This window comes from Argentina silus (genome assembly GCF_951799395.1).
Source record: "Argentina silus genome assembly, chromosome: 2".
Classification (NCBI taxonomy): domain Eukaryota; kingdom Metazoa; phylum Chordata; class Actinopteri; order Argentiniformes; family Argentinidae; genus Argentina; species Argentina silus.
The window spans coordinates 13,891,755-13,905,558 of record NC_139656.1 but is presented as its reverse complement, the minus strand read 5'-3'; the positions used below and the strand labels follow the sequence as shown (position 1 = coordinate 13,905,558).

General features: G+C 40.7%; 1 protein-coding gene across 1 annotated transcript in view; it reads right to left on the bottom strand.

The window, feature by feature from the left end:
- Positions 1-6,045, bottom strand: part of LOC310816978 (nuclear factor of activated T-cells, cytoplasmic 3-like) — a gene marked incomplete at its 5' end in the record, with an annotated part of 50,729 nt that extends 44,684 nt beyond the window's left edge. Inside the window, 2 exon segments of the mRNA XM_083687357.1 lie at positions 5,875-5,979; positions 5,982-6,045. Of these exon segments, the coding sequence (XP_083543483.1) occupies positions 5,875-5,979; positions 5,982-6,045 (169 nt within the window).
- Between the last annotated feature and the right edge of the window lie 7,759 nt (positions 6,046-13,804).

Sequence of the window (13,804 nt, the reverse complement as noted above, 5' to 3'; positions counted from 1 at the left end):
AGGAATTGTCCGTAGACCTCCGAGAAAGGATTGTGTCGAGGCACAGATCTGGGGAAGGGTACAAAAACATTTCTGCAATATTGAAGGTCCCCAAGAATAGAGTAGCCTCCATCATTCTTAAATGGAAGAAGTTTGGAACCACCAAGACTCTTCCTAGAGCTGGCCGTCCGGCCAAACTGAGCAATAGGGGGAGAAGGGCCATCATCAGGAAGGTGACCAAGAACCCAATGGTCACACTGACAGAGCTCCAGAGTTCCTCTGTGGAGATGGGAGAACCTTCCAGAAGGACAACCATCTCTGCAGCACTCCACCAATCAGGCCTTTATGGTAGAGTGGCCAGATGGAAGCCTAAAGGACTCTCAGACCATGAGAAACCAAGATTGAACTCTTTGGCCTGAATGCCAAGCGTCACGTCTGGAAGAAACCAGGCACCGTTCATCAACTGGCCAATACCATCCCTACGGTGAAACATGGTGGTGGCAGCATCAAGTTGTGGGGATGTTTTTCAGCGGCAGGGACTGGGAGACTAGTCAGGATCGAGGGAAAGGTGAACGGAACAATGTACAGAGAGATCCTTGATGAAGTCGTGAGTGCTCTGGAGCAGGTTCTCAGACTGGGGCGAAGGTTCACCTTCCAACAGGACAACGACCCTAAGCACACAGCCAAGACAATGCAGGAGTGACAAGTCTCTGAATGTCCTTGAATTACCCAGCCAGAGCCCAGACTTGAACCCGATCGAACAACTCAAGAGAGATCTGAAAATAGCTGTGCACCGACGCTCCCCATCCAACCTGACAGAGCTTGAGAGGATCTGCAGAGAAGAATGGGAGAAACTCCGAAAAATACAGGTGTGCCAAGCTTGTAGTGTAATACCCAAGAAGACTCAAGGCTGTAACCGCTGCCAAAGGTTCTTCAACAAAGTACTGAGTAAAGGGTCTGAATATTATTATATTTTTAATAAATTAGCAACAATTTCTAAAAATCTGTTTTCATTTTGTCATCATGGGGTATTGTGTGTAGATTGATGAGGAAACAAATGAATTTAATCCATTTTAGAATAAGGCTGTAACATAACATAATGCAGAACAAGTGAAGGGGTCTGAATACTTTCCAAATACACTGTAACAGAGCAGAGGTCTCAGGTGTTGATTTGTGTGTGTCTCTCTCTCTCATAAAATTGTACAAGTTTACAGTATTATTAAATCCTCATTTGATTCATTCTAACATGACCATTCTTGCCATAATCAACACTTAACAACAATGACTTCCTCTTGCATTACAGGCTGTTCCATCACATACACTCTGCAGCCGTCCGTGGCCCAATAGCTGCCTAAGCCAACTTAACATATGTTTGGTTTCTAAATAAAGCTCTCTAATTAACAATCTCATGTTGTGATAACATTATAGGATTAACAAAGAATGCCCAGTGGCCACCTAAACTAAGTGCCCACCAGTGCACCAACCCAACCATTAATGGAGCATTTAAAACACTCCTATTTGGTTAGAAAAGTATATTTCAGTCATACTTTACATTAGGCTCCCCCTATACCTGTGCTCTGTAATGCTCTAATAAAACATTTTAATAACATGCTGTTACATAGCAATTGATTTGTACTTTCATAGTAATGGAATGTAGTGGGACAACCTGTACAATAAGTGAATGTAGCCAATTCAATATCAGTAATTCCGATATGATATGTCATTCTGTTACAGATTTGGTTTGAATCAATTATTAATTCATAAACTAAATCGATATTCGGGTTGGGCGGTATAACGGTAATACAAGTATCCCGCGAGATTTGAAAATGCTCACGGTATGCTTTTCAATACCATCATAAAATTTCTGCTCCATTATCTATCAAACTGCCAAATTAAGCACTGTTTGTCAATTCACAATGTGTAACAGTGCCACTGCCAGAGTGGGCAGAGCAAGAATTACAATATTTCACCTTTGTGTAACTTTTGGGGTGTTGCACATGACCTCTTCCACCTAAGGTTAGGGGAAAAAAAGATAGCTAGCGCTAATGGCAGCATTTCGGGTTCCAGTCCAACGATAAAGGAGAGCCGGCCAGAGATGAGAACACATCTAATCTACACTCGCACCTCAAACTGAAACACCCATTAACAGCTGCACGGATGGGGCGCTTGGTGGCGTAGCACACTAATGTGCATACCACGTAATCGCAAGGTTCCTGGTTCGATTCCGACCCCCGACATATCTTGCATGTCTTCCCTCCTCTCTCTCCCATCCTTCCTGTCAATCTCTACTGTCTCTATCCCAATAAAGCAGAAATGCCCGAAAAACATATTTAAAAAAATACCAAAAATAAAATAAAATAAACAGCTGCACGGATGGGATATACACTCACCAGCCACTTTATTAGGTACACCTTGCTAGTACCGGGTTGGAGCCCCTTTTGCCTTCACAACTGCCTTAATTCTTTGTGGCATAGATTCAACAAGGTGATGGAAACATTCCTCAGAGATTTTGGTCCATATTGACATGATAGCATCACGCAGTTGCTGCACATTTGTCGGCTGCACATCCATGATGCGAATCTCCCGTACCACATCCCAAAGGTGCTCTATTGGATTGAGATCTGGTGACTGTGGAGGCCATTGGAGTACACTACTCAGGTAGGCTGTGTGTTTCAGGCTGAAGGAGGGAGAGGAAAGGGATGCGTAGCCCCCAAAGATAAAAAATACTTTCGGCAGTCTCCTGGGGAAAAAGCATCTGCTGCAGCTAGGTTACTAGCATAGAGGAGCGAGCAGAACCCAAGATCGTTTCCTATCTGCATGAGGCCGTCATTGATGGAGAGGAAGACCAGCTTCTCTAGTGGAAATCCAATGCAACCTGCTTTCCATTGATGTTTAAGGTGGCCCAAAAATACTTGTCTGTTTGTGCTACAAGTTCACCATCAGAGCGTGTGTTCAGCACGGTGGGAGTCAATTACGTGCATTGCTCAAGCCGGAGAAAGTGAACATGCTGGTCTTTCTGGCGAAAAACCTAGAAGTTTAATGTTATGGTATGTAGGCCTGCCACTTAGGCCAAGGGCCATTTCTTTGCTGCTGCTTATTTTTGTTATTTAATTTGATAAGCCATAACTGACTGCTATAGGCTGCCCAGTTAATACAATGATCTTAATCATATAGTGTCTTTTACTGACAGATTTTCATGTTCGAACAGTGGAGAAGTGTCCCAAAACGCATTCTGATAAATACGTACTGTAAGCCTGTTCACTCTTGCAGAGTGATAGAGAGCAATAATAAAATAAGATTACAAGAGAGGTGTTAGTAGTGTAAGTCTGCAAGAGAAATTGTGAACTGTTTAGTGCTGACCAGTGACACAAGTGCTACCAAGCCACCAACTGTTGGAAGGCGGTAGAGCAACCACATAAATAATTACGTTTTTCAATGTAGATTAAATATATGGAGCAGAGTCGGCTCCCGCCAGCCCTACGCTACGTTATTTTAAAAAAAATTGCGGTAATACCGTATACCCCGGTATAATTTAAGGATGGTATAAAGGTGTGAAAAAATGTATTTCGCCCAACCCTGATCAATATTAGTAAAAACATATGGTCAACCTATACTTCTTACTTTTGTTAACTTTCATTATCCTTGCTCCTCATGAGGCAGAGAACTTTTAAAATGTCTTACACTTGTGGTACTTTATGTGTTGATATTAGTTGAATGGGGACTATACTTGAACATGATGAACAAATAAGGTTTGATGTTTTTTCTAAACACCTTTAAAGACTTTCTGGCAGATGCTTTTCCATGTTTGGCCAGAAGTCAAATCCTTTGCTTGCTTCCATTCCGATGACGGAAGATGGTTGAGAAATGTATTTCTCACTTGATTTCCCCAAAATATCAAACTGCTATGAGACAACAAGCAAAGCTAAAGGCTTGAGCAGTTCTTTGATTGTGGTGTCCAACTATGGTTGTGTCAATGTCACATTGCTCCTGCATTAGTTTTCAGTGGCCAGGATGAGAGCCGTGCAGAACTGAACACAACCCAGCGGCCTGCAATAACCCAGAGCAGATAACATCAGAGGCTACTGCTCACAGGGTGACATTTAAACAATCTGTCAAGGCTGACTGTGCATGTGCATGAACAAGAGAGAGAAAGAGAGAGAGAGAGAGAGAGAGAGAGAGAGGGGTGGGGGGGGGAGAGACTGTGTGCGCATGTGAGTGTGTGTGAGAGGGCGGGGGAGAGAGAGAAATATGGGTTGACATTTTAAAACTGTGAGGCTGGGAAAGTGCAGTGAGACTGAATAGGTCTATTATCCAACTGCCAAATACAGTGTGAACGAGTGGGCTAGATAAGAATGTATGCATGCAGCTCAACTCAGGAATCACAAGTTTCATTAATAACGTATGGTGATTCCCGACAAATATAAATGATAGTTTGAGAGCTTGAGGGTGGTGCTTAGCATCTACTTGAACTATGACAGCAGAAGTCCTCGACTATCTCAACATCTATTCAATGTCCTCTCAGTTCCTCTGACCATTCCAGAGTCCCTAAACAAGCAGGCTCATGTCGTTATCGTCGTCCCCCAGCAGCTTCACCTCTGGTGAAGATGTCCTGTCCTGTTCTGTCCCCTCTCAGGTTAATTACACCACTGTAACAGCAGTGATGGCCGTGAATAAATTGTGCAACCAGGGAGGGGAGAAGGGGGGGTGACCTAAGGGACCGTGAGAAACGGAAGGAAGTGCAATGTCCCTGGGTGGAGATATGGCGATGCTGCTGCTCTCTGTCTGACAGCTACTGCAGTGGAAGGGAGCCATCGCTCACTGGATCATTCTCTATACAGCCACAGGCTCATGCTAAAACACCCCATGGGTTAAGTACTGTAGGCCTTCACAAACTGGTAATTTCTTGTTCACATTGGCCAAAGCTTAGTTTAGGCTCTTTCAATTATCAAAGTCTCCTTCACTATAGACTACATAGACATTTGGCTTAAACTTAGATTTTCGTGTATTATTGAAGAATGCTCATTATCTTGCTGCATGCATGTTACTCATCAACAGTCATCACACCATAATCAAAAATAAGTAAAATGATTCAAACAAAAGTAAAATGTCTCTAAAATTTAGAATAAGTGCAGAGGGACAAGGTGCCAATAGTAAGCATTGAAACAGAGGCCTGAGGCACAGCCTAAAATAAACTGGGATCCATCTCTGAGCCCATTGCCATAGGCCCCGCCTCTTAAAACAAGGAGAGGGGACAAAACTAAATGCAAGAGTTCAACAACTTTCCCTCTAGTGCAACACGCCACCAGCATGTTGATACAGGGCAGCCAGCGGTAGCTTCAGTTACACTAAATTTAAACTAGACAGATGCCACACATAGCTGCTCGTGCCTCGCCCCAAGAAACAAACATCTCTCTCATCACTCCGGGGCGTCAGGCCCCCTCAGTTTCACACCGTCTGGAGGGTTAGGGGGCACCCACATGGCATGCTAGCCCACATGTAGAACTCTCTGACTAGGCTTGCCCATGGCTCCATGGCCTGACCCAACCAGATTGACACAGAAAAAAACAATGCTAAAATGTATTATTATTTTACTCAACTTGTTCATAATACCGACAGTACGCAAAGTCTACAGCAAGACCTCTATGCTAACCACTAAAGCATGCACTTTAACCTTGATTGAAACATCAAATATGCAGTATAGTTGCCAAATGTGACTACCAGTACTCAGAAACAAAAGCTTCACAATTAGCCATCACTGACTTAGGCCTTTCTCTTTCTTTTACTTTTGACACACTTGAAGACAGTCGCTTAAACAACAGTTGGTCTGAGCAGTCACACCTCCATCCACCCACCCACTCACACACCGTGGCAGTGTCTTGGAGCAGAGACACTCACCTGGTGATGTGGCGCACAGCATTCTTCCGCTCCTCTCTCCCGTTAGACGGTAAAGCGGTGTGCTCGACTGGACAGCTTCAGGCGTGCTCTGGGACTCCTGCTCTAACAACGCTCTAAAACCTGCCGCCTGCCCTCTGCCACTCTCTCTGGGAGCTCAAAATAGTCCACCATGAGAGCGATGTAATTTCAGTCTTTCCCACGACTGAGACAGACTGAGCCAGTAGTCCAGACACAGGGCAAAAAGAACAACCAAAGAGCAGCTTTCTCCAACAGACCGTCACTTTGACAATTTCTTCATACGTCTTAGCCATGACTCAATACTAAGTTACAACATCAACTGCCTAAATAGCATTCTACTACCACATACCAAAGTGTCAACCTAACTACACCAAACCAAATCAAACCTGATTACAGTTAAGCCGAGACTGCTCATATCTGGAGACTTCATTAGATCAGTCTCTGACGTAAATGTTGGTCTCTAATATCCTGAGAAATGAGGGAGAAGAGAAGACAAGCCTCAGTTGTCCTTGTTGAGGCCTGCAGAGAAAGAAGCAGCACAGCAAGAAAGAGACAGAGAGACAAAAGGAAAGGTAGAAAAGGGTATCTACTCCTTCACACCCCAGAGAGGGCACTTTTCCCGCTCACACCATCTCTACCACACAATGAGGACACTTTCTGTGCTACACTATCACAGTCTGCAAGGAAGATCGATGTGACAGGTGACTGAACCCAAAGGTAAGGCAGTGTAGTTGAATGTTCTGTCAATTAAGATTTCAACTTCTTACATTCATCACAGTTGTTCATTAAGGGGGGAAAACCCTTGAGTTACTAATGCCTTTAAATTATAGAGCACTGGAATGTCTTACTTCAAAGGGAACTACATATCCTGAACAACAAATCATGAGCTGAGAATGAGAACACCAAGCAAAGTACAGTGTTTCCACACACAAGGAGGAGGAGAGGTACAGCCATGGAGTAAGCCTAATAGGTCACACTGAAAGAGAAGAAATGAGGTGAGTCTCTATCGGCTCTCTCTCAATGGCTCTTACACCAACTTCTACCATTGAAATAAATCAACAAACACAGTACCAGACTGACAGGACTCAGAGCATGACATGTAGATTACTGAGGAAACGGTCGTGTTAAACACACTTTCAAATACAAAATGATTGATATGATGACAATAAAATGCATACTAGGCAACTACCGCAGGAGTTGAACTAGACTATACTGTTCCATTCAAGAGGTTGGAGAACTTACTATGCACTACAGATATATTTACAACTTATACAATTTTCATTGATTGCTCTTTAATCCATCTACTAGCTACATGTAGCCATTTTGATGTCTAAGGAAGACATTGGTCTAGGCCTAAGCCAAATAGAATAAACTTAAATTGTGAAATCCTTTCATATTTGTTAGGATTAAGGTGGGCATGGCGATGACAAAATGCTTAAAACATCAATTGGCTGCACCAGGTTGGTGTGAAGATAGTTGGTTTGTGACTGACCACAGGTGTTGGCCAGAGCTGTCGGGGAAGTGGGATTTCTTTTCTTATCTTAGGTTGGACATATTCTTTGGGATTCTTTTTTTTTTTCTTAAGTCAGAAATACATTTCTCAATCATCTTCCATGATAAAAATAGGGATGACTTCTTTGACTTCTGGTCAAACATATGGAAAATCATCTAAGAAAACATCTACCAGAAAAACTCTAAAAAGGTGTTTAGAAAAACATCAAACCTCTATTTAATGTTCAAGTATAGACCCCGGTCAACTAATATCAACACTTATATTTCATTTTTAGGAAATGGTTTGGCTTCTGTACGATTGAAAATCATTGCCCAGCCTCCAGGTTATTCTGTTACCAAAAACCCACATAAGTGTAAGATATTTCAAATTTCTCTGCCTAATGAGGAGCGATGGTAATGAAGTTAACAAAAGACGTATAGTTAACAAAAGACGTATAGGTAGACCTACCAAATACTTGTAGTGTTTTTATTGAAATCTATTTTGTTTATGAATTAAACTGATCATTCTGTTACCAAATCAATAACAGAATGACAAATCAAATCGGAATTACTGAAATTTAATTGGCTACTTAAGGAACCCTTTTGGGTTCCATGTAGAAACCTTTTCACAGAAATTAAAAAGGGTTCCAAAATGGTTCTTCCACAAGGACAGACGAAAAACAGATGGAAATCCTACAGTAGTAGTTAGTTACAAACCATTGCATCAACATCCTCATCTCATGCTGAAATAAATGGAGACTTCATTGTTGTTCAGGGGGGAAAGCAAAGCCAGCAAATCACACAAAGAGTCCCAATGTGGGAAGGATCCTATCTCTGAGGCAAACTAGGAGCAGATTGGGTGTCACTGTGTGTATCATGACATTGGCCTACTTGTATTTTATTGTTTCCAAATAAACTTTTTGCTGCTAAAATTGTAGCCTATTTTCCTTTTGGTATATTCAGCAAAGACAATGAAAACTACAAATGTCATTTGTGATTTATTTCACATTAAATTAAGAGTTTCAAAGGCAGATTTATGTTTCTTGTGTTTTGTGAACTTTTATCAATTTCCCTTTTTAATGTTATATATAAGTTGATAAAATAATACATCATTACCTTAATGACAGTGTCTATTGTATATTTCTACCTTGCATTTCTGTAGGGGACCTATTTAGTAATTCTGTTACCAGATGTAAATCCACATCACTTACTGCAGGTCTACAACCAAAAGAGATATTTTCAAAGTCAAGGTATCATATGATAACTAACACCCCACTTTTTCTGCAGACGTATTTAAGTTTTGTGAAACATGGTTACATAAAAAACCCGGGGAGACTTTAGGGTCATTCTGTTACCGAACTTTGAAGTTGCACAGTTCTTAAAGTAAATGTGTGTTTTGTATTTTCAGTTGAAATTGTTAGAAGTAGTCCTTGTGCATAGAGTTGTATAGTTTGTTAAACTTTTCTATCAAGGGTTTTTGTTTGGCATACATTTGAAAGTGAGAAATTGAGTCCCAAGGTTATGGTGGAATTACCCAACAGCTAGCCTATAATTTCGAAGTCTAAGGAACACCAAGACATACGCCTAGGCCTAAACCAAATAGAATAAACAAATACTGAAATCCTTTCATATTTCCTTGTTTTAAATACAATAGGCCTATCTGGTAGCAGAGGAGCTGTGCACAATATGACAGTCATAGCCCAGTTCAAGCAACAACAATAAAATAGTGAAGGGAAAAACATGTTAGAAAACCAGGGGAAATCCAGGAGGAGCTCAAGATAGCCTAGTTCCAGCGAGCGAGCCCTGACTTGTGTGTCTAAGTTGAGGAGAGGGAGACCAATTCAGCTTGGAGCGTAAAACTCAATGTTACTGAGACTGTGTGATACTGTGTTACACTCCAGTTATTAATGTGGACAGGCACACCCAATACGGACAAAGGCATACAGTCCTTCCAGATTAAAACCACTTGTACAGTGGGTGCTTTTAATCCTATGCTCATTCCAGACGTTTTTCCTCTCGCCCCTGTCTCCTTTTTTTTTCTAATCTTGGGAAGAATTAGCCAAGCCTTGGGTTCACCATTTTGCCCGAGTTTCGTGAAAAAGACACAGCTACCTCTGAATTGAATGGGACTAAAGGTTTACTGGACAGACATCAGCTCATGTCCTGGATCTGATAAAAACGTTGATACAGCTCATGTCCTGGATCTGAGTTGAGTTGATACAAATGAAGTTGTCATGGTTTTTTAGATAGTCCTACAGTAATATGTTATAGTAGTTATGTTTGAACCATGGTTACAGAATAATTCCCACATTATATGTTCAGGGACCACTTGTTGCTATCCTAATTCAAAAAGTAGGCCACACAAATTCCTGTAAATGCAGCAGAGATGCAAGTTAGCACAAGCATTGCCAATACCAGGGCGTCTTAGTCGTGCTCAGCTCAGGCTAGTCCTTATGTTCTATGCTCGTCAGTCCCTGGACTGGGTAAGATAGTACCTAATAACCTAATAGCAGTCACATTAGGGCCAAGTCATGCTCAAAGCACTAAGTGAAATTAAACAACAGCAGCTCAAAGGAAGCATCTCAGTTTTGCAGATAGAGCCATTGATTGCCTTTGCCCTGATGTCATCATTTACAATTGCAACACATTGAATTTACATTGACATAGCTTAGCCTGAATGGTTGGTCGCTTGGCTTCTCTTGTCTCAAAATGTATTAGGTGGTTGTTTCCAAACAAAAATAATACACAAGATTTCTTAGGACAAAATAGCATAACCAGGCTTTCCCTGATCCGTGTTATTTCCAGCAGACTTGGACAGACTGACAGTGATGATATGCATTCCCCTTCGCACACACATCCCTCTTGAGTGAGAGTCAAATATTGGGTCCTGTTGATGGCAAACTGAGAGCAGTCTGCAGAGATAAAAAATAAAAATGGCAGCAAGGTGACATACGGTTAGTGGTTATCTGTAGGCTTGGTTTAAAAAAAAATAAAAAAAACCTTCATAGGCCCAGCTAGGGTTGTGAACTGCCTAGTGTACAGTGTCATAGCCTGCCGCCTCACTTTCTATTTGTTTTCAGTTCATGACTGTTCTGATTTATTGTATTGTTTTTGTTATTGTGGTTTAATTACTTTGTCAAGCTGCATTTCATTGAAAGAGTTCGTTCTGATCAAAAGCATTGTAAATCAATGTAAATAAATGATTTATTCTGGACAATAATGAGGCTTTGGAATCCTCAAATCTAGGCTACATTTGGTTGACAGATTAAACAATTCAACTGACTTGGGAAAAAATGTAATTGATAAGAATTGCAATCAATTATTACTATACATAAAAGCGAAACTCAATCTAACAATAAAACCATATGCTGCAGATGTAATTTAAAAATCTGTTTAGTAATTATCCCTGATTTCACATGATGATCACTGACCTTTGTTTCAAGTGTCTAACAAGTCACACTTGCAAATGTCGTATTCACAAGCAACAATGCTTGCAATTTGTCAATGAGATTCTTAGCAAATAGACAAATGGCTGCAGAACATGTATTAATAAACTCGTTAAAAGCATACATGCATGCTAATGCATGCATTAAAGTAGCCTACTGTTTGGAGTAACGTAAGCATTGCACTTTGCAGCGAGCACAGCGCCTAAAAGGTAGCATTAGAGATTGAATGACATCTACGCCCGTTCAGACTGTGTTAGCTAGCTAGCTAATGTACCTATTTATGAACAACTACGCTTATATTATAACTCTTCTTTCATCACAGTAGCCACATACTGAACAACTGCGTGTACAGGGTTCATAGACGGTATCTGTGGTCATTATCTACTGCACTTCAAACGTAGTTTTTTTTTTGCAAGTGAACTTATGTGGCAAAATAGGGCAGCAGATCGAATAGCTACTGTACTTAGCTACCTAAGCTAACTGACAGCTATCGCGAGCTTCCTTGTTACTTGGCAAAAGGTGTTAGCTACAGTGTTAGTTTCATTGTTGGCAAAAAAAGTTAACAAATGGAAAATGATTTCTTAAAATACGAATATGCATAAGGCAGTAATAAATTCATATTTAGATATACTAGCTTCAATCTTGTTGTGTTGCAACCAAAGAAGGAGTCTGGAATGTTGTTATATCTAGTCTAGAGCTATCAACTAACGCAAGCAGCTTTGTAAACCATGCACTGCTGCAGCAAATTGTATTCTTGAATACAATATTGTCTGTTATTCGCAGCTAGGAGAAATTTAAAACACTGACTGACCTGCGGGGCCTAGCGACTGCTGTTGCCCGTCCTCTCCGAAGATCAGCCTGAAGTCCAGCTCCTCATTACCGGTGCAGTTTGCAGTAGTCATCGGGTTTGACAGCTCGGGTTTACCCGTCACTTGAACGACGGCTAGTGCAAAATACTTCTAAATGTCACAACATTTACTAACTGGAACACCAAACTTTTGTTTAGCTCATGAAATTCTAGCAACAAGCGAATGTGAACAAGTTTGCCTCCTTGAATACAATTCCAAAATATCCTCCACCCCGACGTTTCCAAATACAATTCTCCTACACCTTTGATTGTCCTAAAACGCGCGTGCTCTTTAGTCTGAACGAACGTGAAGTTGATTTATCGATGTTTGGTGTCAACAAGACGGACAAGGTTGTGACTCTCTCTCTCTCTCTCTCTCTGACTGGAGCTTCTATCCCAACTTTTACTAACAGCGCGTGACAGGGCAGTTCCAGCAGTGACGTCAGCAAACTCGGTAGACAACATCACACACACACACACACACACACACACACACACACACACACACACACACACACACACACACGCACACGGTGGCTAAGACTGGCAGGAGCTCCTGGGATATGTAGTTGACCCTATCTCATGGGCTCTCATTTTTTCATGTTTCATTATGCTGTCATGGAGTTTTTCAAATGGAAAATGTAATTCAGTATAGTAATGGGGAATATGCTTGCATTCTAGATAGCTGCAAATAGTTAAGAATGATCTTACTCAGCCATGCATGTCCATTAAATTGTGACCTAATGAATCAGGTTGTCCAAATACAGAAGGGGACACTCATGGCAAATTGTGGTTAGCTACTGTAGAGTATGTATTTTTTAACAACAGTATAAGCAACCTGGAAACTAAGGAGACACATGGCATGCTATATGCTATATCAGGTTCTACTGGTGGCATGCCACAATGGCCACCCATTAGCAAACATTTTACATTTTAGTCAACTACTCATAAAGATATGTTTCCAGCCTCTGTGGGGCAAAACTGTTGCAGTTCATCATTAGATTAAACCAGATTATGGCTGACCTTTCAACCCTCTCTCTTAACTATATTTCTGTGGCGACAGGCCAAACACAGTTTGGAAAGTAATGACATGATGCAATCTTGACCTTTTGATCCTTCGGTCATCAACAGGATACAATGCAGCTCTGAGCTGTACCACTTATCTAGGACTTTCTCTATTCAGTAAAATACACACTTACATTTTTGTTTGTTCACTTCCTCTGGATTTGCTCGATGAAAGATGATAACAGCGAGTGAAAGTGGAGAGTGACACTGTTTATGTGACTGGGAGAGCTAGAGCTACCCTTTAGCAGAGTAAATCTGTGAGTAGAATTAAAAAGGAGTAAAGCCGGCTGCTTACAGGCTGTACCTACCAGGAGAATTTGACCTCTCACTTTATCTGACCCATCAATCTTCTCAGGTAAATCTATATTGGGTAAACAACACAATAACCCTAACCTTTCAGTTGTTGTTGCTTTTGTTGTGCTACAGTAAGACTGCTTTCGGTGGTTCAAGATACTTCACTCAAGTATCTGTAAAACAAAACCAGTATGTAAAATACACACACACACACACACACACACACATACACACGCACACACACACACACACATCAGAATATTGATCAAGGTGAAAGCATTATAAATATACTGCCAATCAAGAAACAATCTATCAGGTTTTTAATTCAATGATTGACTGCTTCAAGATTTTTGTTATGTTTGATAACACACACATAATGTTTTAAAATACAAATAATGTTTTAAAATACAAATAATACAAATACAAATAAATACAAACAGTAGCATAATCTATTCACTCGTCATATCACATTACTTAGAGGAGCAATTTAAATATTATATCTATATGAAATTTAATAAGTCATTACATCTCATACAAAATCAGTCAATGAAAGCTTTTCTTGCACATTCACAAACTTGTGGATGTGAATAAAAACATACATTATAGTAACCACAAGAAGATTTCTCTTTAATGGTGGTATAGCTCAAAATATGCATGAATGTATTCGATTAGTGCAAACATACAAGAAGTGGGAATATACAAATATTTATAAAAGTCTTGAATAAAAAGAATCAAAAACATTGTACCAGTGTGCATTTTTTAACACAAG